The sequence below is a fragment of the Mycteria americana genome, chromosome 1, assembly GCF_035582795.1.
Source record: "Mycteria americana isolate JAX WOST 10 ecotype Jacksonville Zoo and Gardens chromosome 1, USCA_MyAme_1.0, whole genome shotgun sequence".
In the NCBI taxonomy this organism is placed as follows: domain Eukaryota; kingdom Metazoa; phylum Chordata; class Aves; order Ciconiiformes; family Ciconiidae; genus Mycteria; species Mycteria americana.
In genome coordinates, this window is record NC_134365.1 from 97,353,513 (window position 1) to 97,378,275 (window position 24,763).

Here is a 24,763-nt window from a genome sequence, read left to right on the forward strand (position 1 = left end):
TAGTTGGTGTTAAAAGCTAAAGGCTGTGTCAAGCAATACAGCAAACCTCCCCAACTCCCATGAAGTTACTTCAGCAGTCAGCTCCTTTATCATGTGAAGTTCATTACAGGTCAGAACACACCCATATCTTTCTCTATACCTAATAGCAAGCAGGGAAAGAAATCCTTTCTCTCTTCTCTTAAATAGTTGCAGCAGCCATAATTGCGACTTGTTTATCTAGAGCATAGGTACTGGGGAAAGATTGAGCCCACCTCTCAGGTTACAAGTGTGGAATAAGCTTATTGTTTACATGATCTTTTCCATGCCACTATGAAAACAAGGCCATTTACCTCCTTAGTAAGCTCACTGTTTTCATAAATGTGCCGGATTTCTTCACTGCTGTAGTCTGTGGATGTCTCTGCACTGGTAGAACTGTAGGATGTTAGCTGAGGGTATCTCCGGTAATAATGGCTGTAGCCAGTCGTATCACTTTCATACATGGGGTTGTATTTAACTGCATTCTCAATGGATGAGAGGCTGTCACCCTGCCTGGGGGAGCAATAAACACACAGTGAGCTTCTCTGCAGCATGGAAGGGCAGCAGATAGATTAGGGAAGCCTGGCATTTGGAGGCACCTATATATCCTGTTGCTTGTCAACTGTGTGATATGGGATAGGCTGGATCGATGGGCCGAGGTCAATTGTATGAGGTTTAACAAGGCCAAGTGCAAGGTCCTGCACTTGGGCCACAGCAACCCCATGCAACACTACAGGCTTGGGGAAGAGTGGCTGGAAAGCTGCCCAGCAGAGAAGGCCCCGGGGGTGTTGGTTGACAGCCGCCTGAATATGAGCCAGCAGTGTGCCCAGGTGGCCAAGAAAGCCAATGGAATCCTGGCTTATGTCAAAAATAGTGTGACCAGCAGGACTAGAGAAGTGATCGTGCCCCTGTACTCGGCACTGGTGAGGCCGCACCTCGAATACTGTGTTCAGGTTTGGGCCCCCCACTACAAGAGAGACATTGAGGTGCTGGAGCATGTCCAGAGAAGGGCAACGAAGCTGGTGAAGGGTCTGGAGCAGAAGTCTTATGAGAAGCGGCTGAGGGAGCTGGGGTTGTTTAGCCTGGAGGAAAGGAGGCTGAGGGGAGACCTTATTGCTCTCTTCAACTACCTGACAGGAGGTTGTAGAGAGGTGGGGGTCGGTCTCTTCTCCCAGGTAACAAGTGATAGGACAAGAGGAAATGGCCTCAAGTTGCACCAGGGGAGGTTTAGACTGGATATTAGGAAATTTTACTTCACTGAAAGGGTTATCAAGCATTGGAACAGGCTGTCCAGGGAAGTGGTTGAGTCACCATCCCTGGAGGTATTTAAAAGCCGTTTGGATGAGGTGCTTAGGGACATGGTATAGTGGTGGTCTTGGTAGTGTTAGGTTTACGGTTGGACTCGATGATCTTAAAGGTCTTTTCCAACCTAAACGATTCTGTGATTCTGAGATTTACGGCAAAATTATCCTTATTGTAGCAGATACGTTTTAAAACATTAGATGGTGTCACTTACCCCTGTGAGTCCTCGGTGTCACTCTTTGTGTACTGGTCTCGAAGGGTCCTGGCCAAGAAGAAGATGACAGCAGATGCCACAAGAAGGAATCCTGCCACAGAAGCAATTGCAATACCCACAACCAGTGGCTCAGACACATATTCTTCACAGTGCTCCCCCCTGTACCACCAGTTCTCTCCCACACGACACCTACAACAAAGAAACACAGGGAAATTAAACACCAGCAAAAGCTTTGGTTAATGTAAATGTATTTAACTTCCTGTTATGTCATGCCCTCAGTTAAGTCACCTCAATAAATACCTTTGCATGTTCAAGCACCAACTTTATTTTACTATTATTATTATGAACAGCCTTTTTGGTATAGAATCATAGAATGGTTTGGCTTAGAAGGTCATCTAGTCCAACCCCCCCCTTCAACTAGATCAGGTTGCTCAGAGCCCCATCCAACCTGACCTTGAATGTTTCCAGGGATGGGGCCTCCACTACCTCTCTGGGCAACCTGTTCCAGTGCCTTACCACCCTCATTGTAAAAAATGTCTTCCTTACATCTAGTCTAGTTTAAAACCCTCTCCTAATTTAAAACCATTACCCCTTGTCCTATTGCAACAGGCCATGCTAAAAAGTTTGTCCCCATCTTTCTTATAAGCCCCCTTTAAGTACTGAAAGGCTGCTATAAGGTCTCCCCAGAGCCTTCTCTTCTCCAGGCTGAACGACCCCAATTATTGAATTGAATGAAGATAGGTAAAATAGTAAAAGGATAATGCATTTGTGATGGAAAAAGCCTGTAGTTTTTGCAGTTTAGAGTATCTGTAATGTGTTAAAACTGGAAGGTGTTTAGACTAAGTAAAAAGTTATGCCTTGATTGAGCCTTGCACATGACATATCAAACACTGTAAAGGTAGAAAGCAGTTGTCTCATTCATACTGTAATGTAAATATAAATGAAGGTGTGTTAAACGAGCAGAATGTTGATAGTGTAGCGAACTCCACAATGGTTAGTTAAATAAATACATAAAATAAATGACTAGAAAGAAGCGTGTGTCCAAGAGTATCTTTGGAACAGTTGCCCAAACCAGCATTCATTATTTCTGCCTTGCTGTGGTTTTGAACATGAGAACTTTAATGTTAATACTGACTTTAAATATACCAGTAAAAATAACATGTTTGCATTATGTGTGTTTGGGACTTCTTGCTATAAAAGCTCAAGGAATTTTAAGGTATTATGACCACTCACAGCAGTGAACCTTATTAATAAGAAACATCAGTAAATTAAGTCTTTTAACATAAATATCTGAAATAGTTTGTGACAGTAGTAAGCAATACTTTAAATTTTTCAAAAAGTTCTTAATAAATGCTGGCCGGAGCATGCTTGAGTTCAGATACTTACCTGTTTCTGATTAACACTGTTATACAAGTATAATAAAATTTATAGTACATCTGTGATAGTATCCATTTTTGTAGCTTTAAAAACATTTTTATTTCTCCCATTAACTGCTAGGACTCTAAGACTGACTTTAGAGATTACCTAGAACCTAGTTCTAGGTAAGCTTTTTTTAAAAAAATCACCTGAATAAATAATAGCTATTAGTAGTAATATTCTTTTTTGCAGTAAGTCTCCTATCTTTTGTTGATAGGTACATTTTGTTTTTAAAAACAGACTGTTACATTGCTTGAAAAGGAAAAATGAAGTGCAATGTCAAAGGGAGCATCGATTTGTCTATATCTTGTCCTAAGCCTTTTCAATTACCTGTAAAATACAGAGATCCTGTTCAAATGCATCTGTATCTTTTGAAACGCAAAAATTTGAACCAGGGGGCCTGTGCCTTGATCTCTTTATGAACCACACATGATTTTTTCCTAAATGGCCAGTGATCTACTTTTATGAATTTTTCTTAACCGAGAGCACTATTTTTAATATATTTATGCTGTATGAATATGCCTTTCCAATACGAATTTTTGTGATGGTATTAACTCTCATCTGTTTTATGACATTATCTAACACTTTGCTACTCAAGAAAACCTCTGGAGATAAATTCTGTCCCCAAAGGTCAATGAAGGTGATTTGAACAACTGAGTAGGTTCCATTACTACCATTTCTCCTAGTTAGTTTTATTTCCTGATGTTTCTATTCTATTAGAGAAATTTGTTACCGTCTCATTTCCGATATTTACATAGGAAAACTAACGTTAATATTGGGACCTCCACTCAACAGCATAACGTGAATGATAATCATTATCATCTCACTTGTTACACGTTATCTTACAGAATTTTGCACAAATCTTGTCGAATGCTACAATAGAGGAGACAATAAGGCGTTTTCAAACAGGAAACACATACTTAAAACAGCAGGATGACCTACCTACAGATGGCCCCTTGCCCAGGGCTTATGTCACACTTCCCGTCATTCAGGCAAAAGTTTGGTTGCAGATCACAAATGCTATTGCATGGCAACCCATCAATGCTTAGGTAGCCAGGATTGCAGACGCACTCAGCTTCCCCACTCCAGCGATTTACTAAGCATTCGGAGAACTCATTGCAGGCCTGGAACTTGCAGGGATCTGCTTGCTCACCTGAGAATACACAAAGCAGAAAATATTAAGGATAGAGGAGAACCTTAACTGAGGCAAAGCGCTGGCTGTCTGCTGCCATTTTCTCTAATGCCCTCTTAGTTAAAATAATCCACAAAAAAATGGCATGAGTCTTTCCTGAGTAACAAAAGGTTCTGCTAAGGTGAACAAGTGCTAGGAAGTGTTGTTCATCTCTGTCTGCACAGTGCATGTCAATGGTATGGCTAAGACCACCCAACAAGCCAATTGAAAAAGCAAGTATAAAAAGTTCTTTTCCTTACTGGAATGTGCAGTACCTTAGATGTTCCCTGTCTGCTGGAACCGTATTTTGCAAATGAGGAAAACATAGCTGATCTCCAGTATTTCTTGTTACAGAAAATCTAAGCAGTGTACAGGGAAGGGCAAGGAGCCTTCGGGTGCTCAGCACCTACTGTGGGGTGATTTGCCTTTGTCTGCAAGGAACACAAGCTTGTAGCATTTGAGATACGTCGCTTGTATCAAGCTTAAGAGGGCTGGCATATAGTTAAATGATCAATATCAGAAGATTTGTCATGCTAATTAGACCATCTTTATAAGAGAGCTACCTCAGAAGAACAGCTACCATTTGCCAACAGATCAGCACTGTTACTTTTTTCTAACCTTGAAACAGGAAATATTTCTGAGTTGCTTAGATGGTAAACTACTGGCTCACTTGGATAGGGACAAAACTTTCTCTCTGTATCAGAGAAGTGAACTAAGAGGGCCTGTAACTTTTTAGTGCAACCGAGACCTTACCACAAGAGTGAGGCAGCAGCTGTTACCTGTGCAGATACCTACCTGGCAGCTAAACTGGCTACCACCTGTAGGGATGATCACATGGAATAAGTTCAAACCACACATGAAACTAAGCACGAGAGATGGGCACCACTGTTCTCGCTGACCAGCCCTCCCCCTCACTCCCCAGTGAAAGTGCAGTGGCATTATATGGAGTACTACATTAGCCAGTTTTGTCCCCATGTTTCTATATGGGGCCCATATAGTTTGCTCAGTCTGGGTCCCACTTTGATTTTCATCTCTTTATTCCCTTAACAGATTTTTGTTCCTTTGTTTGTTTGAACTCTGTGAAAGACTGTCTTTCTAAAGCCCAGCCTGTGAAAAGCATTGGGCAGTCTCTGAGCTGCTGGGATCTTTAGTAAGTTCTCAAAGCAGAAGTTGCTCTAAATCCCTTTCTCTAAACTGTATTTCCCTGCCATCCTTACCCGATTCTACATCCAGGGAGTATTTATCAATGGCCAGGTTCATGGTGTGATACGCAGTGTTGCAGAAGTCTTCCAGGATCATGTACACAGCATTGGTGACGTTCCGAGGCACAGGTTTGGCAAATTTCATTCGACTGTTCACCACGATGCTGCCATTTCTGAAGTTCAGGATTTCCAGATTCTGGAAGCCCGTCAGATTTGATTGAAGGTAGGGCACCAGCTGCAACACAGAGGACATGACAGAAAAGCTGAATCTTTGACTCTCTACTCAAGCCAGTTGCACTGTTACCACACCAAACAGCGGGAGTCTGAATTATTTTATCCAAATCCCACAGGAAGGGTGTTAAAACTTTACCCAGTTGAGGCCCCTGCTGGCAGCCTACCAGGACCCTGAGTATTTCAGACAGTTCTTTAGTGTATACCAATTTGCAGACAGTTTCCAAAAATCTACAATTCAGAACCACAGTTCTCAGGACAGACATGGCACGCTCCCTTGATCTAAGCACGAGGCATGCTTGTCATTTCACAGGGTATTTCCTTCAAGCATGTCTCTCCTTTGCTCCCTTCATCTCCCACAATAAAATGTTCATTTTAGTCAGGAGAGGGGAATTTCCCCGTTAAAATTTAGACAATTGTTGCTGTATAACTCCTGTGAGGCTTTGCTAGCCATCCGTCGGTTTAGGAACAGCTTAGTTCCCTCAACTACCTCTTACTTAGGATGGGTTGAAAGTGTTGCAGAAAAGTTACCTCCCCACAGCCCCAGTTTATTTACTTCTCTCTCCCTATAGACTAAATGCAGAGCACTCTGGAAGCAACTAAGGGGAGCGTCATAGTGACTTCAGCTACACCACTACATTTATTGACACCAGCAGAGCATCTGGGCCATAGTGCTAAAAAGTTATGCTTTAGAGAGACTACTGGCTGAATAAGACAAACAACACACCCCACCCCACCCCCATTTCCAGACAGAATTTTCCCATGGAGGGACACCATATTTGTAAACACCAGTCTTGAGTTGCTCTCTGCAAAAGAGAGCTGACAAACTATTCTTTACCAACAATTTTTGTCTCTCTGGTAATGAACATTTAGCATAGAAGGGATTCTTACTAGTTCCAAGAATCGCTGCTCCAACGCTTTGTATTCAGGGGAGTTTTTATTAAACAGGTCCTCTGAAAACATCATGTTGGTAACCCGAAGACTGAAAAACACGACTAGAGCTCGTGACGGGACAGGAGTACTACTGCGATTTTCGTGTGTGGCCCAAGCCACACTGGCCATCTCTGTGGACTGGACACGAGTTGTTAGCTCCACGTGACTTTCAGTCATGCTCCTTCCCTCCTCAGTCAGCTCAGGAGAAAAGTGGACAGTGCTCACACGATCCCGGTCTACTGAAATATCCAGGACTCTCGTTGTTGCATCTCCCAGCTTTGTTGAGGTAGATGACACAGATGATGACACCGTAGATCCCACAGGAGGGAGATGGGACGGAAGTTCAACAGTGCTGCTTGTTACACTCACTGTTACATAAGAGTTCATAACAGTGCTGAAGCTCATGGAAACATGCGTGTCATGGTCTGTACCACCCTGTCCAGTGATCTGATCTATTACAGAAGGAGCTACAGTTGAAACTTGAGTGGCACTCGGCATTGCTGATTGCACTGTCTGATCTAATGAGTTTTCTAGTGCTCTGTCAGTAGGCCAAACGTCAGCTGGTTTCTCCACTGCTGATCCAGTAGTGTCGTGTCCTGCCAATGATAAATCTAGCGTTTGCTGCTCTTCTGTGGAAGCATCAGGGTTTACTGTGGAAGAATCTGCGGTCAGAATAGTTTCTGAAGAGCTTGTGTCCAAGTGGCTTATTGTAGCAGCTTCAGTTACCTCTGACTGCCCCACTGTCAGTAGTTCTTCTGCTGTTGTCCTGTCTTCATTTTGATGTTCATCTGCTTCAGAAATGATGTTCTGACTTACACTGGACTCTTCAGGTTTCTCCATACTGACGGTCCCTGTAGATTTAAGGAGGCTATCTTCCACAGACAGACCTGTATTGTGTGGTGAGACAGGGGCCTCTCCAGTTGGCATGTCTACAAAGGAATGGTCCACTGAAGGCTCCAAACCCAAGGATGGTTTAACAAAAGAAGAATCATACATGCCTGATGTTTCTGTCTGTGTAGATGGTTCCACAGATGATGGCTCTTCTGTCTGTAACAGAGGTACCTGCCAAGTTGTAGTCTCTGGAAAGACAAATATTTCAGACTCATCGAGGAAATCTTCTTTTATATTGGCCATACCTTCATTGTCATCTTTGGAAGGATCATCATCTAATTTATTCCCAGAGTTAAGAATATAGTCCAAGATCATGCCTTCAGGAATATCCTCAGTTCTGATTAACAAAGACTCATTGTCATCTTCAAGCCAGCTATCAGGACCAGGGTAGAAAACTGGTTCCAGTGTTGCTTCTTCCCAAGGCCAAATAATTGATTCCATTTCTTTTCCCGAACCATCAAAAGCTGAACCAGACCCATCATCATATATAATTCTATCTCCAAGATACATATCAGTTTCATCTTCCATAGGCTGTACTTCTAAGGGAAAATTAATTTCTTCCACAGACTCATGCAACACAGAGTCTGCATTGTTACTGCCTGCAGGACTATCCTGAGTTACTTCCTCCTTCTCAGCAGATACTGTTTCTTTAATATCAGTCTCTATGACTGATGAAGAGGCCACTGTTGGTGCAGAAAGCAGAGGAACTCCATAATCATCTGTAAATGGAGGTTCTTCAGGCACGAGGTGAGGAGGAGGACTTGAAGGCAAAAGAAGGTCTTCAGATAGTCCAGTATCTTCAAACACTAAAAATAAAAATAAATTTCCAATTAGAATCATTGAATCATTTTAGGTTGGAAAAGACCCTTAAGATAATCAAGTCCAACTGTAAACCTAACACTGCCAAGTCCACCACTACACCATGTCCCTAAGCACCACATCTACACATCTTTTAAATACCTCCAGGGATGGCAACTCAACCTCTTCCCTGGGCAGCCTGTTCCAATGCTTGACAACCCTTTCAGTAAAGAACTTTTTCCTAAGATCCAATCTAAACCTCCCCTGGTGAAACTTGAGGCCATTTCCTCTTGTCCTATCACTTGTTACTTGGGACACCAACACCCCCCTCTCTACAACCTCCTTTCAGGTAATTGGAGAGAGCGATAAGGTCTCCCCTGAGGCTCCCTTTCTCCAGGCTAAACCACCCCAGTTCCCTCAGCCGCTCCTCATAAGACTTCTGCTCTAGACCCATCACCAGCTTCATTCCCCTTCTCTGGACACGCTCCAGCACCTCAATGTCTCTCTTGTAGTGAGAGGCCCCAAAACTGAATGCAGTATTTGAGGTGCAGCCTCACCAGTGATGAGTACAGGGGGACAATCACTTCCCTAGTCCTGCTGGCCACGCTATTTCTGATACAAGCCAGGACGCTATTGGCCGCCTTGGCCACCTGGGCACACTGCTGGCTCATGTTCAGCTGGCTGTTGACTGACACCCCCAGGTCCTTTTCTGCCGGGCAGCTTTCCAGCCACTCTTCCCCAAGCCTGTAGCATTGCATGGGGTTGTTGTGACCCAAGTGCAGGACCTGACACTTAACCTTGTTGAACAATTGGCCTCAGCCCATCGATCCAGCCTGTCCAGATCCCTCTGTAGAACCTTTCTGCCCTCGAGCAGATCAACACTCCTGCCCAACTTAATGTCGTCTGCAAACTTACTGAGGGTGCACTCGATCCCCTCATCCAGATCACTGATAAAGATATTAAACAGAACTGGCCCCAACACAGAGCCCTGGGGAACACCACCTGTGACCAGCCACCAACTGGGTTTAACTCCATTCACCACAACTCTTCGGGCCCAGCCAGCCAGTTCATTACCCAGCGACGAGTACACCCATCCAAGCCATGAGCAGCCAGTTTCTCCAGGAGAATGCTGTGGGAGTTGTTGTTTATGATAAAAAGTGTCAAATTCCATTCATTTTATTGTCTGTAGATCTGTGTTCAGCATGTTTCCTGTGATATATCCTGGCTTTTGTATGCTGAAGTCAGAAGGACCCCTGTTGACCTCTCCCACTTTTCTTTCAGATATTCTATGGGCCAAGTCAAGACTGCCGAGTAAGCAATAAAGCAGTAACTGTGTGGCACATCCTTAGGCTAGTCAGTCTACTTCAGAGATCAGTTATCTCTGCATGGCATCACCCAAACATGCCCTATACAAAAATACTTCTGTGCAATTAAACAAGTATCATGTGCATACCATTTCCTGAAGGGATAAACAGGCATTATTAGCTGTTACAAACATTTTATCTTAGCATATTGTTCTTGGATATATGCACACAGGAAAGGTAAAAACTATCAGAGAAAGATATCCAATTTTTTAGACCTTTCTGAAAAGTCATTTTGGTGAACTATACCTTTGGTAAGTATCAGGAAGCACTGGCATCCAAATTTAAGCTTCAGTCAATGGTATTAACTTACCATCTAAAGAATTGGAGGCTGAAAGCCATTCCAGAGAGTCCACAGAATCACGCCCTAACACTGGTGCAGTGACCAAATGAGGAGTCCGATTCCCATCCTCTAAATTCAGCCCATCAGGCAAAGAAGTGACGTCAGCCTCTGAGGAGAGCGGAGCTTCAGGTGCCAAACTGGCCTCAGAGTCCAGATTTTCTGGTCTTGGCCGGATTTCATTGTCATTGGACTGTTCACTATCTGAAGTGGAATCTGGTTTGGTGAAGTCAAAGGGCAAGGAATTGCTGACAGTCGATTCATCTGCTGAAGGCCGTTCAGCTAAAAAGGTGCTGTCCTGGAACATAAACCCACTATTAATATTTCCACTATTACAGGGGAAGCATTGGCTGTCCGCGTTGGGCTGAACACATAAAGGGTGTTAGCAGCAGCCAACCGCAAAATCTGGTACTACTGCCTCTGTGAGAAAGTAATGCACAGCAGCAGGAGCAGCCAAACTGGGAGGACTGGCAAATATATACCCTTTGCCAATAAAGTGCAATGTACATGTAAAATGCACATCCTTGTGACATACATTTCATGTCCACTAAAAAGGGACAGAAGCCATTCAGATTGTTTGGAGTGCAGCTTCAGTTATGGTATTAAGAGATTTACCATCTATACCCACCCCATCTCCTTTCCTTTTCTGGACTGAAAAAAATGGATTTGTCCATTTCTAATTAAATCGAAGATAAATGCACAAAATACTGCCTGCCTTCCTAAGGCATGAAGAGGTCTTAGCAGCTATTAGCTACATAATCATCAGCTACATAATCAATACAGTAATTATAATATTACAGCTACTATGATACATAAAACAGTTTAGAAACTGAACTTGAATGTCTGCATGCCCTGTGGTCATTTATTGCTATCTTTTAGTATGTGGGTATAAGAACCCAGGAGGGAAATAAAGACCATCATGTAAAGAAGAGCATTTAGAACCTGGAATAACTTTAGTCTCAAAGCTGAGATGCCTGTGCAGGGGGAAGAAAAAAAAAAAATCTATCAGCAGTAATGATGAACAACAGAGTACGCACAATGATTTTGCGAATTGTTTGAAATGTGCAAAGATAATTTGTTTTTAAATCTCCAGTTTGCACACTGTTTACTTACTAGTCCATACCCCAATCATTATTTGGTTTACAGTTAGAATACTTAGCACATTTAATCTTTGAATATTAATCTACTACCATGGTGTCTCATGAGGGAATTATATATACTGGGAAAAAAAATCAATGAAGAGATTAAGTTATTTGGTCAAGGCTACAAAAGCAAGCTGACTGCCTAAAACTTGGGAATTAGTACTTCACATGGATACCTGCCCACATGTCAATGCTGTGCAATAGTCTGATGTGGACAAAAAACCCTTGGGGTATGAAAACCTGCCAATTTCAAGAAGCAGCAATTTTCTAAGAACTAACCAACTGCTGATGGTGAATAGTAAAGTTAAGTGGGCAGTGGACACAGGTTTCTGTAATATGTATTACAGTTCAAAACAAACTCCTGATTCACCATTTCTGTAGCTCACCATTCCTGTCCAATCTCTTTCTTTTACTTGACCAGCATGAATAACAGGAAGAGTCCAAATACTTTTCAATTTGAAATTTTACTCCTGGTTGAAATGTGGATGAATTAAATTTTCAACTTAATTCAAAGTGCATTTGAATGCTTTGGAAAGACGACAGTTAAGGTATTTTTATTTAATTATTTGTCTACCTGTATTCATCACATTTTTATAGCCAGTTGTTATACCACCCCAGTCTCCTCACATTTTTTAATTTATGTGGTAACAATCAATTGAAAAGCAGGTATACCATATAGACATGTGCTCCAGCAATTATCTTTTTTTGCAAAATTGACTGCTATAAATAAAGCTGTAAAAAAAGTTACTGTGCAAGATTAGAAACAAGTTACACATATAAATTCCATAAAGAATAAGGACTACCAGCAATAGCTTCTCAATACATTTGGGTTTTTTATGTGAGCATTTAGTTGCCAGGGATTGCACTTCATCATTTATTTGAATGTGGACAGATGTTCCTATGACAACTAACATTATTCAAAGATTCTTGTTACAGTGCAATATATTATATTAACAAGTTTAATATCATATTGGCAAGTTCTGGTTTTCACTAATGTCTTTTGAAAGGCTTACAAATATGACAGATGTCTGCAAACACAGAACCCTCTCCCTGATTTTCCATTTTCTGCTGCCAGAAAGGCATTGTGTTCAGCAAGCCAGAGCATTCTACCTGCTACAACTCAAGAGAAATAACAAGAAAATACAGATTTCAAAACCTAGACTTGATTTTTTCTTCACTTTAAGAGAGCTGTAAAACTCAAAGAAAAGAATTAATGATTAGTTGGTACCATCTGCTAGCAATTAGATGGTGAAGTCATGATAGTCCCACATTATGTCATAAGTATGTATGATAATACAAATCCAACCTACCCTCAAATCAGCTAAGAAAAATAATAGCAAAACTCTTTTTCATAGGTAACAATTCTACTTAACAGTATCTACTTGAACCATAAAGGTTTGACATCTGTGGAAATCACTGACTAATCATTTCAGCCTTGTTTACTGTTTAAGCATGTTTATGATTTTCTTAAATTTATCTGAAATTACTTCCCAAATTATCTGTGTATTGCAGATTTACACAGCTGGTTTTTGGATATGCTCAGTATCTTCTGTAAAATCAGAGTTTTTGACCGAAGACATAGATGACATTATTATGCATAGTCCGTGATTAGAAAAGCGTAACTTCCAGAATTTTTTCTTGTACATACTATTCCCTAAAACTGGTTTAAAATTTATTATTGCAAAGCTACCTCAACTCTAAAAATTTTCTTGTCTGCATATCTGTCAGAGTATCCACAAATAGAAGGTAAAGATGGCAGAATTAGTTTTACTTTAATTTAGCCTTACTAAAATAAACTTCTGTAATATTTTGATCTAGTTGGATAGCTCTAATGAAGAGAAAGGCCTTTCCTGAAAGTTAACTTAAATTCATGTTTCTTCACACCATGTTTAAGCCATTTATGGCAAATCCATATGAATTTGCATTTTAGACATCAACAATTAGTTTTTAAAAATCAGGCAAAACTAGCACGAAATTAAGGATATTATACCTGTGACCATTATAACAAGAATATTTGGGTTCTGTGAAGTGACTACGAATTTTGCTTCCATAAACATTTTAGAAGTTGGCCTGAAATTAAATGTGTCTGTTCACAACATTATCTCAAAATGAACTTAGTGAAAACCTACCATCAAACATAGGTGGATCTGGATTTTGTGGCATGAACTGAGCTCATTTCTTCTTGGAAGGCACACCTGTTACACCACAGAGTGCAGAGCAGAAACCTACTGGATAAATCCTTAAGCCCAGACAACGCTCCACCATTCAGAAGTTCTAGCTGGCGGCAGAACTAATTAACTTCATCTCGGCGTCGCTGGCACCTAACTTGGTATCTCTGCTTAAAGCCCCACTGCATTGTACAGGACGTGGTCAGGGATACTACGTCTCCTGTCCAATGGGGAACTTCAGTCTATGACCTGGGTTGTTCCACAGGTGATCAGAGGAGATAATTACAATTTCAAGAGAAAAAAAAAGAAACCACTGCCTATTATTTTTCTGTGTTTCCTTTGCTGGAATTAAGGGGATGGACATCATTTTCAAACTGAACTGAGAACTTTCAGTGAAAGCAATACAGTAACAAAAGGAGCATATGAAACTCACCATTTTATCTCTGCTAGCGGCCAGCTTTAGTGCTTACATCTATTTCTCGCTTTCCAAAGAAAGGTAGTATTGTGGGAAGAATCATGTCTTTAGAGCAATTTACAGTCTAAACATTATGAAAAAACAGACAAAGGAAGCCTAAGAAGCAAGACCTGGCTTGGACAGCCAGGAACACAGGATTGCCATGTAATATAAGATGATCACAGAAAACTGTTGTGCAACAGATATAAAATTATCAGATGAAAGATTTCACCAGAGGTTTTACTCTGGTATACCGTGTGCGATGGCTTTTACTTTTACTTTTACTAATAGATGCATTACTACTTATTCTGCATGAACAACCCGATAGAGAAGCTCTGGGCATTGGCTGTAATTCCGCCTTACTGAGCTATGTTGTTCAAATGTGTCCAAAGGCCAGTGCTCAGAACCATACTCACATCGAACTCTGGGCGCTCCAGCACAACTGGATGCTCAGTAATCCAGGATGGGTCTTCTGGTGGAGGGTGTAGTATTTCTTTCACTGTGGAAATATAAATAGTTGGGATCTAAAGGCTGCAGTAGCAGTGTGAGGAAGTTATTTTGGAAGACTGACTGAAAAACCCTCCCTCATCTCAGATTTGTGAGTAAAATCTTTTTAAAAAGTTTACTAGAGAGATTGTGTTTCTGGAAATGCCCCCAGATCACTGACAGGAAGTACAGAAGAAAGATGAGAACAGAGGGGTAGACAGCACTCCTCCGCCACTTCTAGCAGGATCATTGAATATTCAACAATAAACCAGCTATTTCCTTTGTGCTGCTCAAGGCCAGCGCTGAGCTACTAAGCTGAAGGTCATCTTGGTGCAACATGCATCATGTGAACCACACTTCCCCTTCCATTCCTGTTAACTGTTGGAAGTATTACTGAAATTGCCTACCACAAACCTCGGTGTCAAAGAAAAGAGGCTAATCTAATGGATTAAGACTGGGATACTACTGCTAATGACTTGACCTGGTTAAGATCAGAGCAAAACAAGCTACAACGCAGTTGTGTGTGTTGTTTCTTTTTAATTATTCAGAGGGCAGCTGAATAATTCACTCATCTCAGATTTATTTTATAAAACTTCAGATGTGTGGCCCACCGATGCATTGTAATTAATACCCACCATTAGTAAGCTGGAGAGAGTTAGGGTCTAAAGACAAGGAAGTGTTTTCAAGCAAGGCATTTTTCTGGAGGATTTCAGCAATATAATCTCGGAAATCGCTGATGGTGTACACAGCTGTTGGATTATCCTCTATGCCCATAAAGGAGTTGTCCTCCACCTTGTTGGAATGAAGGTTAATCAGGTCCCAGGTGGCATTGCTGATGGCTTTTCCATCAAATGTAACAGCATAGTGAACTTCCACCCCACTTCAGTTGTACAAAAAGAGAACAAGAACACAGATAAGAGATGCAAGGTTTTCCAACGTATAGCAAACACCATGATTCCCCCCCCCCCCCCCCAAGAACCTGTGTCTATACCCTTTTTTAATATAAAAATATATTGCTTTAAAGGATTCTAGATAAAAACAATTTAATTCTCTTCACACGTGTGTCTGCCTGCCTGTGCTTTCCACCACTGCAAAGATCTCAAGGAAAAGGCTACCAGACTCTGACATCTGGTCTGGTCCAGGCCCTGTATTTCTATGTGTGAGTGGTAGACAGACCACAAGCAGACCAAAACGGTGGCTTTCTGCCAGCATTAGTAATGGGCCCACCAGCATGCAGTAGTGTGAGTGATGATTTTAATGATGGGAATGGCTCTGAGGTACAAAAACAAGCTGGAAAAAACAGGCTGTATATAGTAGCAATATACAGTAGCAAAAGGGAACCCTGATCACTCTCACTGTCTGGTGTCGATCTGCTTGAAATAATGTCTTCAATAGCAATAAAATGGTATTTAATACAGCTTATAATTGGGAACATTTTTCTAGACTTGTTTGATCATTTATTCTTTTAAGAAGTTTTCTATCTGTGTACAGCTTAGCTTTTTTCATATTAACTCTCCTCCATTTTCTTAATTTTCTTTTCCTGAATACATCTGGACGTCCCTTCCCACATGACAGCGTAGGTAGCAATCGGATTTACCATACACTGGGCATAAGCACAAGGGAGCTTCAGAAAATATAACATATACCTGTACACAGGGCACAGCAAGAAAATGAAGTAATCTATGAAGTGTTAGAAAAATGTGCCCCAAAGACAGGTTTTCCTCATTCCACAGAGCTGGACTGCATTGCTAAAGTAATGGCCCTGTTCATAGAAGTCTGTAAAGCCCCAGCACCAAATACAACAGAGACATCATCGGCAAACACGCTGACTAAAACCAGGAGCCTGCTGGAGTTTTGCTGCTGGCTCTATCATTGAAATGAGCCCACCATAGGCTCACCATGGGCACTGATTGTCAGCAGAGGAAATAAAAAAGGACAGCAGTAGTGAAAAGGCACAGCAAAGATGGAATACAGTATGCTCCTCAAAACTAACATTTCAATTTAATACAACTGTGCTGTCAGTTGCAGTTAATAATTCCTAACTAACAACTACGACACCATCATCCGTCTGGAAAGGGCTAAAACATCTGGTGCTTGGAACATAACCTTTGTGAATAGTTGCATGCATCTTAGCCTGCAGAAGTGCAGAATAGTGGAGGATGGCTTTAAGTCACTATTGTTTGTGAAAAGATTTGTATTTTCTAACCTTTCTTCTAAAATTAAAATGCTCATTCTCTGTAAAACCATGGAAACTGGTTATGCCTTTGCTGAGAAATACACAAAAGAAAATAATACATCTAGTAAGTTAAAGGCTGCAGTTCTTCTGTCTTGTGAAATTCTGAAAATACCAATGGAGGAAAGTTTTGGATGCTTAACCTGCATATGTCTTACAAGAAACAAGTCCAGACTGATCCCATCTTCTGCTAAGGGATGGTTGTAAAACTACTGCTAAGATGTGCAGCACCTCTGGCCTTGAAGTAGCTAAGCCAAGTGCCTTTGCTGTAGAAGTATGGTTTTCTTACCTGCTTTAATCTCTATAATAACAATCATCATCCTGTATCTATTTAGGACTGTGCTGCAAAGTATAAAGACCTTGAATCATCTTTAAGGAATTTTGTTTTCTTCACAAAAAGACACTCCTATACACAAGTTAGCCCAGTAGCTGACTTGTGTTTAGGAAGATTTTCCCCAAGTAGTTTTTTTATGATTAGGACTTAAATAAGCAAATTAGATTTATCTGTAATCAAAACAGAGCAGTTACAGTTTCTGGTAGAAGCCCCTCACATAATATTTATGCTGGATAACTATCTCACTCTGGAGCCAAAACTACAAATCCCCAAAACAGTGTCCTCCAGCTAAATGTGGTTTTCCATCTGTATTATGACAATATATATAAAAAAGTTGTCTTTACCTGTCCTCCTCAGGAGAGCTGGATATAGAAACAAAACAAAACACAATAGCAAAACCTGTTAAATCCATGTTATGATTTCCTTTAAGTCTTCTATCTTTAACAAATTTGCTTTGGTATTCTACAGGGCACACAAATTTGAAAATGCATACAGCAAAATGGTTATAAGTTGCATAGTTATTCTGCTACATAAAAAACTGTTCTGCTTTTACTGAACTGAGGTATTTCCTATTGATCACAAGGGATCAGCAGAGCAGAGCCATCTCATCTTATTGCAAATAATGCCGTTAAATTGCTGGCAGTACCAAGAAAATCAAGGCTTACTAATTCTACCTAGAGGTTTATTTTACAAACACTTTTTTTGTCGTGCACAGCAGAGCACAGAGCTCTGGTGCTTTGCCAGAAATAGCAACCTTTTACTTGTCTTCTCAAACGAATCAAGAGCTTGCAAATGTATTAGACTGCAAATACCGAGATGGAAGGTTTTGCTACCTCCCAGGCTGGAAACTGAGCACACTCTAGGCTTCCAACCATAAAACCTTTCTCACTATAGCTGCTTTGTTACGTGCAGGTATTCTAGCTAGAATATTCTAGCCAATAAATTCTAAGAAACACAGCTTACAAAGTCTCAAAGAAAACACAATTTAGATTAACTCATGAACAGTCTCACTAGATTCTGAAAGTTATATCCAGTCCATTCAAGAAAAATCATAATTTGTGATCTATGTACCCCAAAACTCAGACATCAGATGTCTGATGCATAAAACACAGGATCCCCTTTTTTCCCCAAATTAACTTAAAATGTCATTCCAAAGCACAAATTGATTTGAGGAAACTACTCTTTTAAAAAAAAATTATAAGAATAGAGTTAAAACATTGCATACCGTTTATCAAACTATTCACCCACCTTTGCTTTGATCAAAGGGAGAAAGACCTTTAAATATCTCAAACACCAACCTTTAGAGTCATCCCAAAGTAACATTAAGAAGTTGAAAAAAATTTTAAATACACCACATTTTTCCAAAAATGTTTCTGTGTTCTTCCTTGGTTAATACTAGGACATGTCAACAGTACTGAAGAAGCATCAGACACTAATTCTAAATTAGAAAACCTCTCTTTTAATTTTAGGATGGAATCTTGAATAAGAATGCCTTGTCTTAAAATCAAGGCAAGGATATCATGTGAGATTCTCCGGTGGATGCCAGGAGCAAAAAAGAGATTATTACCTTTACATACAGTTCTGTATTTCTATTTCAACCTCTGTATTAGAGGTACCAACATGAAAGCACTTGTCCTTTGGTTAACACATCCTAGGAACTCCCACACACATGCCCGGCATACTCCCAGGTGTCGTGCCAGCACATCGCACCATCGTACATGATCAGTTTCAGTCACCATGTATGCACCAGTATCTTTTTACCTGTAATCCAGGACATGGATGTTTTTGTATCCAGGTAGTCCTTCAAATACACTTTTGATCTATTTTGAGAGGAAAACAAAAAATTAACACAAATTTCCTCCACCCTCCTCATCTAGTGAAAAATCAGGAAGTATTTTCAACATTTTCTAAAAATGTATCTGAACTGTTGTGTCTCATAGGAGAAAAATGGTTGAATATTCTCTCTTTATGGAAGAAGAGTTTTGGTGACATTGTTTCATTATTAGAAAAGGAAAAGAAAAAAGTACGAAGAACAACATCCCACATTCCCCAAGAACTGTATAGAAATAATCAAAGGGGGGGAAATTCAAACAGACTCTGCAGAGATCTGCACTGCCCATAGCAGACTACATTCTTTCTGTTATTTATGTAGTGCAAACCCTTCTCTGCTCAAAAGGTTTCCATTACCTCCCAAACCTCTCTGGATTAAGAATAATTCAGGAAAATGCCTTGGACCTTAGCAACTTAAACAAGAGGAGCAGCGGCCGCCGTAGGAACAGGGACCTCAGAGAGGCACTAATGCATTACGTAGTGCAAAACACGGCTCATCTCCGCTGCCCTCAACATACAAAGGGCTCAGGGGTGATTGGCAGTGCTACTCAAAAAGGATGACTGGGGGCAGCAAAATGGTAGCACATCCAGGCCTAATTCAATAGTCAACTGCATTCCATGAGACAAAAACAAGAAATAGGATATTGCAGGTTCATGCCTGTTTGGGGTTGGTTTTTTTCCTCCCAAAAGATCCTTGCCAGTTGAGGATTATTTTTTACTCCTCAAATTCTTCTTCCCCTCCACAATATCCCTATTTTTAAACTGTCTCTGGTGACACTTAAACAATCAAAGTGCTGCCGACTTTCTTTTTTTCAAGAGCTTCTTTATCCAAGCACAGAGAAAACCAGGCAAGAGATCAAAGGAGTGGAACATCCATGTGCCAGGTGGACTCTGTCCCATCTGACATTTCTTCCACACACACACACTATGGCATTGCTACTTGGCCACACAACTAGGAAAATTAAGATGTCTAGCCTATGCTAGCAACTTGTGACAGTTGTGGTGATGCTTTTTGGCTGCAGTGAAGAGTACATCTCTTTCCCATCTGGCCCAGGATCTGGCACAGGGTTAGCCCCAGTAAAAGGGATTCAACAGAGAACCCCAACTAAATGGGACTAAGAAGGAAGCAAAGCTAGAGAAAAGATAAGCCGCGTGATGTGCTGCTGTATGGCATCCTAGATGCCTCTCCCAAGAGAAAGGGAAGACAAACTCTCTGCCCCAAGAAAATAACGGTAATAAAATCATTATAAACAAAGTTTAAAAAATAATGGAAACAATAGGGAGAGGAAAGTTACAAGACAGCAGTATGATCATATTTTAAATATGCATTTGTATATTGGCGGGCCAGTAACTTTGTAGCACACAAATTAAAACATTAAATTTTAACTAAAATTAAATTAACTTGAAATCAAGTTTAATAAATCATGCATATATGTATATATTTATATGTATATGCACATATGTATTTTTTCTTTGAAGTAGGTGCCTAACAGTCTAAACCATTGTTCATTCCCACCGATTCCAATGGGATGTAAGCATGTGTTTAAGAACTCCTCTGAGGCTGGAGGGTTTTAAAATGTGCTCACATGCACTGCCAATCTGGGGCATAAATGAGGAGCAAGAGTTGTCTTGGCAGCCTAGATTTCTGAGAGTATCTCACTGCAGTGCACAACGATTCATTCGAAATGTCGCTCCTGAGCGGAAACGATGAATGCGTCCTGCTGTTTGCAACTTCTTCCCATTTCCCCACCTATCACCTACTCCGTAGAGACAGATTCTCTAGACTGATGCCACAGTTTCTCCTACAGTCCAAAATCTGGACACCGTGTAATCGTTAAGATATCCTAAATCCCATTTCAGTGCTCAGCTTCTGGAAGAGACCCAGAGCATGCCCACATAGTCAGATGCTGATGGACTTGCACGCCTTCTGCCTGCACTCCATGTTAATGCTATGCTATACCTGAATTACTCGAGCTGCCTTCCAGCACTGCCTCAGCACAGGTTGACGGCTCTGGACTGCAGCTGATTCATGTCCTGCCATTTGAGAGCGCAGGCAAGCTGGGTTGCTAGGACCCTCAAGTTATTTTTCACTCCCCAGTTTCAAACCAACTACATTACAGAAGAATTCAAACTGGACAATAAGACTAGAAAGCGCTGAAATAAACTCTCAGCAGACTGGTCACTAAAGAGATGTTAAATGTATCTTTAAAATTTAAGATTTTCAAGTCCTAAAACTTCAAGAACTAATGAAGTTGCATCAAGAGGCAAACAAGAATCTCGTCGCTTCTCTGTGAGCTTAAAAGCTCTACTGCAGTAACACTGACAGGGAGAGGTACTGAAAAATTCTGAAAGGATGGTAAGGCCAAAGTTAGCCCTGGTCTTTAAAAGGACTAAAATAAGTGGAAATGTTTTTCATTTGTTAATAACATCTGGGTTAGTTTCTCTTGCTAACATGAGGCAAAGTAAATTAATAAAACCAGGAAGGGGGGGGGGGGGGCGGGGGGGAGAGAGAGAGCAGTCCCTCAGAAAGGTCCCGTTTACAGTATGTCCCCATTCAGGGGTTCAGCATAATTTTCTGATCCTCCCAAAAGCATACTTCTACCTCTTTTGCCTGCAAAATCAATAGCAGGCTATTTCATGAGAAAGACAAGAAAAAACTAGAGTAATCAGTCTTTGGCAACTGGTATGCTACAGACAACGTATGGCACTCCGCTACTTCAAAAAGGCAGCATATCGGACAAAACAGTATTCTCATAGCAGGTGAATATTTTCCAGCCTGCCTCAGGCAACAAAAGCCCTAAGCTGGTTCTGCAGAGCCCATGAGAAAAAGGCAGTCCTAACACAGGTGCTACATGCTGCTATTGCTTTGCAGAGCCAGCAAAAAGAAAAAGGAAGTCAGGGAAGGTAATCACCTGAGAAATGAATTGTTCAGAGAGCAGCTGACGTTTCACAGTGGCTGGGTCGCTCAGCTCCTCACTGTACTCTTCACCAGCAATCAAAATGCTGAACTCAATCATCTGCTCAGTTACAGGTCTCACTAGCTTCTCATCCTGCTTCTTTATCTCATTATTGATCTGGAAGGGAAGGACAAGGGAGAAAACAAGAGGTGATTTAATGCCTTTTTTTGTTTGTTTGCCCTTTGCTTTTTTCCCAAGAAATAAATCCTCGTTACTCATCACAGACCAGATTCCTACCTATCCTGGAGTTATTCCATGTAAAAATCATCCCCAGATATGTATATGTACATATGGTCTGCCAACTGTCAACAGCACGCTACATTCCTAAGCTTAGGTCCAAACATCTTTCTTATGTGGGCCAGAAACTTCTCCAGCTGCTGCAGACCTGGAGGTTTCTCTGGCTCGTCATGGGGCAGAAAACCTGAGCCCTCTCCATAAATGCTGTATGGACAGGAACACCGCAGGGCACTACTGGTGGGCCACACTGATGGTCACGGATATACTTAATGACATGTGAAAACTGCAGTCCAAAGCACAGCACGCTCACTTGAGCCATCAGCATTGCCTTGCACTATAATGGGGTGCTCATGAAGGCTCAGGGACAGAGGCAGCAACTAATAAGGCAGTTGACTAGGCAAGAATTTTTTTGGAGAATTCTTGTATTGCAGGTAATTCTGTTTTCCATTTGCACATCCTTACTCTAGTGCAAGTCCATCTAGTTGACCTCAGCTACAAACAGAAACCTAGTTGCGTGGGATGTTCATGAGGCAATTTAAAGTGCAACTATGGGTACACCAACAGCTCACTTGAGCCCAGTCAGCAATAGGCTGACCTACCCAAAATTTACCCATTTATGACAAGGCTCCTACTTACTATTCCACCTGGAAGACAAGTTACCTTTGCCAAGTTCTAAATTCAGAACAATGCCTTGTGTTGTTCAGCCTCAGTAAGTGAAGGATCCCCCCAGATATACAATGGGCATTGGGAGATCTGTGGGGACCTCTGCCAAGCTAAAGATGGGCTTCAACCGATAGGTCTGCAGTTGCCCAAGGGGCCCCGCAGCAGCGGCTGTGCAATGCAGCAGGGAAGTGTGTAGCTATTGTGGCTGCAACAGGCAGCAGTGAATTCCAAATTTTAATCTAATTTGAATGACTGAGCAACACAGGAAGAACACTTTCTGCTTAGTTCCTTAGTACTTTACAACCAGTATACGTTCCTTGTGGTATACTGAAAGACATGAGGAAAAGCAGATCTTGCTTCACGGTTTTGTTCTAAAACAAAAAATTGGGATTGGTGGGGGAGAGGAGGGAAAGCTGGCTTAAGTTAACTTTAGCCAAATAGCCAAATGTCTTTGGCTATTTACATGCGGTTGTTTTTTCCCCATTAAAAAAGAAAAAAAGAGAGCCAACAAAACAGACCTTTTCAGCAAAACTGCAGTCTGTGTTATGTATGGTGCAGGAAATGGAAAAATTTTTCTCCAGAAAGCGTAGCTGCCACCAGTGAGCGACTTATACATTGTTTAGGGACCCTCTGAAATTTTTTAGTTGAATTCTCTGCCTCTCCCCATCCCTCTTTGACAAGATAACTTTGTTAGGGACCAGAATGACTGGTACACTGCTTAAAGCGAGTTAGCATTTGAGAAATACATACTTAACAGGCATATATGTGCTGCTACTGTATGGCTGTTTGCAACTCCCTGTAGTTTCAATCATTTATCAGTCCCCCAAAACCAAAAGTACAGTCAACATATGAGTGCAGAAGATGATCTTTGCTCACTCTTGGTCTTGTAATCTGCAATGCATTTTGGCTGCACAGAGCAATGATGAGGTGTGATGTAACTGTATAGAGTGAAAACACTGTAGCAGCAGCAATCTAATTCTGGTTTCTTTCTGATTTACTGAGTGGTCCTATTCTCTACTCAGGCAGAAATACTTCAGGCAGTTCTGTTTCAAAAAAGAATAATGGTCTACATGGGACAAAACCACAAGTGTTCTTGGTACATAATATAAAGTCAGACCCTGGACTTGAGTCAGAAGCTGTCTGCCTGTTTCATATTCAGTATTTATTCTTGGAAGCACAATATCAGAGCTCCAAGTCAGCCCTGAAAGCTCTAGAAGAAAGTACAGTTTGGCCCAGCTTTGCTTCATGGCCATACTAGGTTGCACAACAGTGCACAGTTAAACCCCGTACCATAAATCAGCTTCTACTTAAATCCAGCTTCTCCGTAAATCCAGTGAGAGTTTCACATTTATAAGACGACAAAAGCCAGCTGATTCTTACCACTGGTTTGCAAAATTTTCTTCAGTCATGTAGGCCCACGAATACTGCAGTTGGAATCTAGAGTCTGGGCTTAAATTTTAATCCAGAGGAGCTGTTTCCTGAAAGCAAATACTCCGCTGGGACCTATGTGGTGGTCAGCACTTGTGAAAGCCAGCTCACTTTTACAGGGACGTTTTAAGTACTTGATGTAGGCTTCCCTGCGTCGGGAGTTTTGTTTCGATATCAAGGTAAGGTTGACTCTAAGATGATAAAATAAAAGTTCATCTATGTCAACAAAGGAAAGGGAGCAGAGAATCAGAAGGAACCTTCAAGGCTATCCAGGCCACCTCTCTGCTGCCCTACACAATTGTACCACACGGACCCTTGAAACACTGCTACGGCAATTTAAGGTGTATTCTGTTTCCATAGGAATAATAACGTTCCACATTCTTCTTGGAGCTTTCAAAAGCCCTCGGCATTCCCTGTCTAGTCCTGTGTCACTAGCAAAATCCTCACCTGACAGCTCAACTGATCCGTTCTCTCTCACTCTGGGGAAGCAGCATTGCAAAGCCTCTGCAGATGGAAAAATACCTACCCAGGAAATTATTCTAACACTTTCTAAAGTTCACGCCCTGCTTTCATGAAATCTTAATCTGTGTTAACACACTATGCTAACACCACCTTTAAGTACTAGGAAATGCAAATGACCACAAACAATATTATTTAGGAAAGGCAACAGAATGCTAAACCAAATGAAAAAAACCCCACTCACAGTAGCGTCTGCATCTTCGATCTCAGGACCACCTGCAGGACTCTCAACAGAGATCTCATGAGGGGGAGGAACATTGGCAGCTGCATCTGAGTTTGAAAGAGAGCAGTATTATTTTGTTTGGGGGGTTTTTATACCCATGTACATGTAGATACACACAGAAGCAGTTCAGCAAGCATAAACCAACAGTAAAATTTGATTCCTATTCCCATCATCACGACAGAAACAACACAGGAAACACCTGAAGAGCCTAAGGA

The 24,763-nt window shown here is 41.3% G+C and overlaps 1 protein-coding gene across 3 annotated transcripts in view; it reads right to left on the bottom strand.

The window, feature by feature from the left end:
• IMPG2 (interphotoreceptor matrix proteoglycan 2) overlaps positions 1 to 24,763 on the bottom strand; it is a 67,068-nt gene that overhangs the window by 3,737 nt on the left and 38,568 nt on the right. For all 3 annotated transcript variants that reach the window (XM_075514275.1, XM_075514264.1, XM_075514253.1), the window contains 12 exons: positions 24,510 to 24,595; positions 21,434 to 21,595; positions 18,453 to 18,511; positions 17,036 to 17,053; positions 14,760 to 15,004; positions 14,055 to 14,137; positions 9,848 to 10,172; positions 6,443 to 8,181; positions 5,336 to 5,555; positions 3,890 to 4,100; positions 1,532 to 1,720; positions 330 to 528 (listed from right to left, as the gene is read on the bottom strand). In XM_075514275.1, the coding sequence (XP_075370390.1) occupies positions 330 to 528; positions 1,532 to 1,720; positions 3,890 to 4,100; positions 5,336 to 5,555; positions 6,443 to 8,181; positions 9,848 to 10,172; positions 14,055 to 14,137; positions 14,760 to 15,004; positions 17,036 to 17,053; positions 18,453 to 18,511; positions 21,434 to 21,595; positions 24,510 to 24,595 (3,536 nt within the window). The remainder of the gene's footprint in view (positions 1 to 329; positions 529 to 1,531; positions 1,721 to 3,889; positions 4,101 to 5,335; positions 5,556 to 6,442; positions 8,182 to 9,847; positions 10,173 to 14,054; positions 14,138 to 14,759; positions 15,005 to 17,035; positions 17,054 to 18,452; positions 18,512 to 21,433; positions 21,596 to 24,509; positions 24,596 to 24,763) is intronic.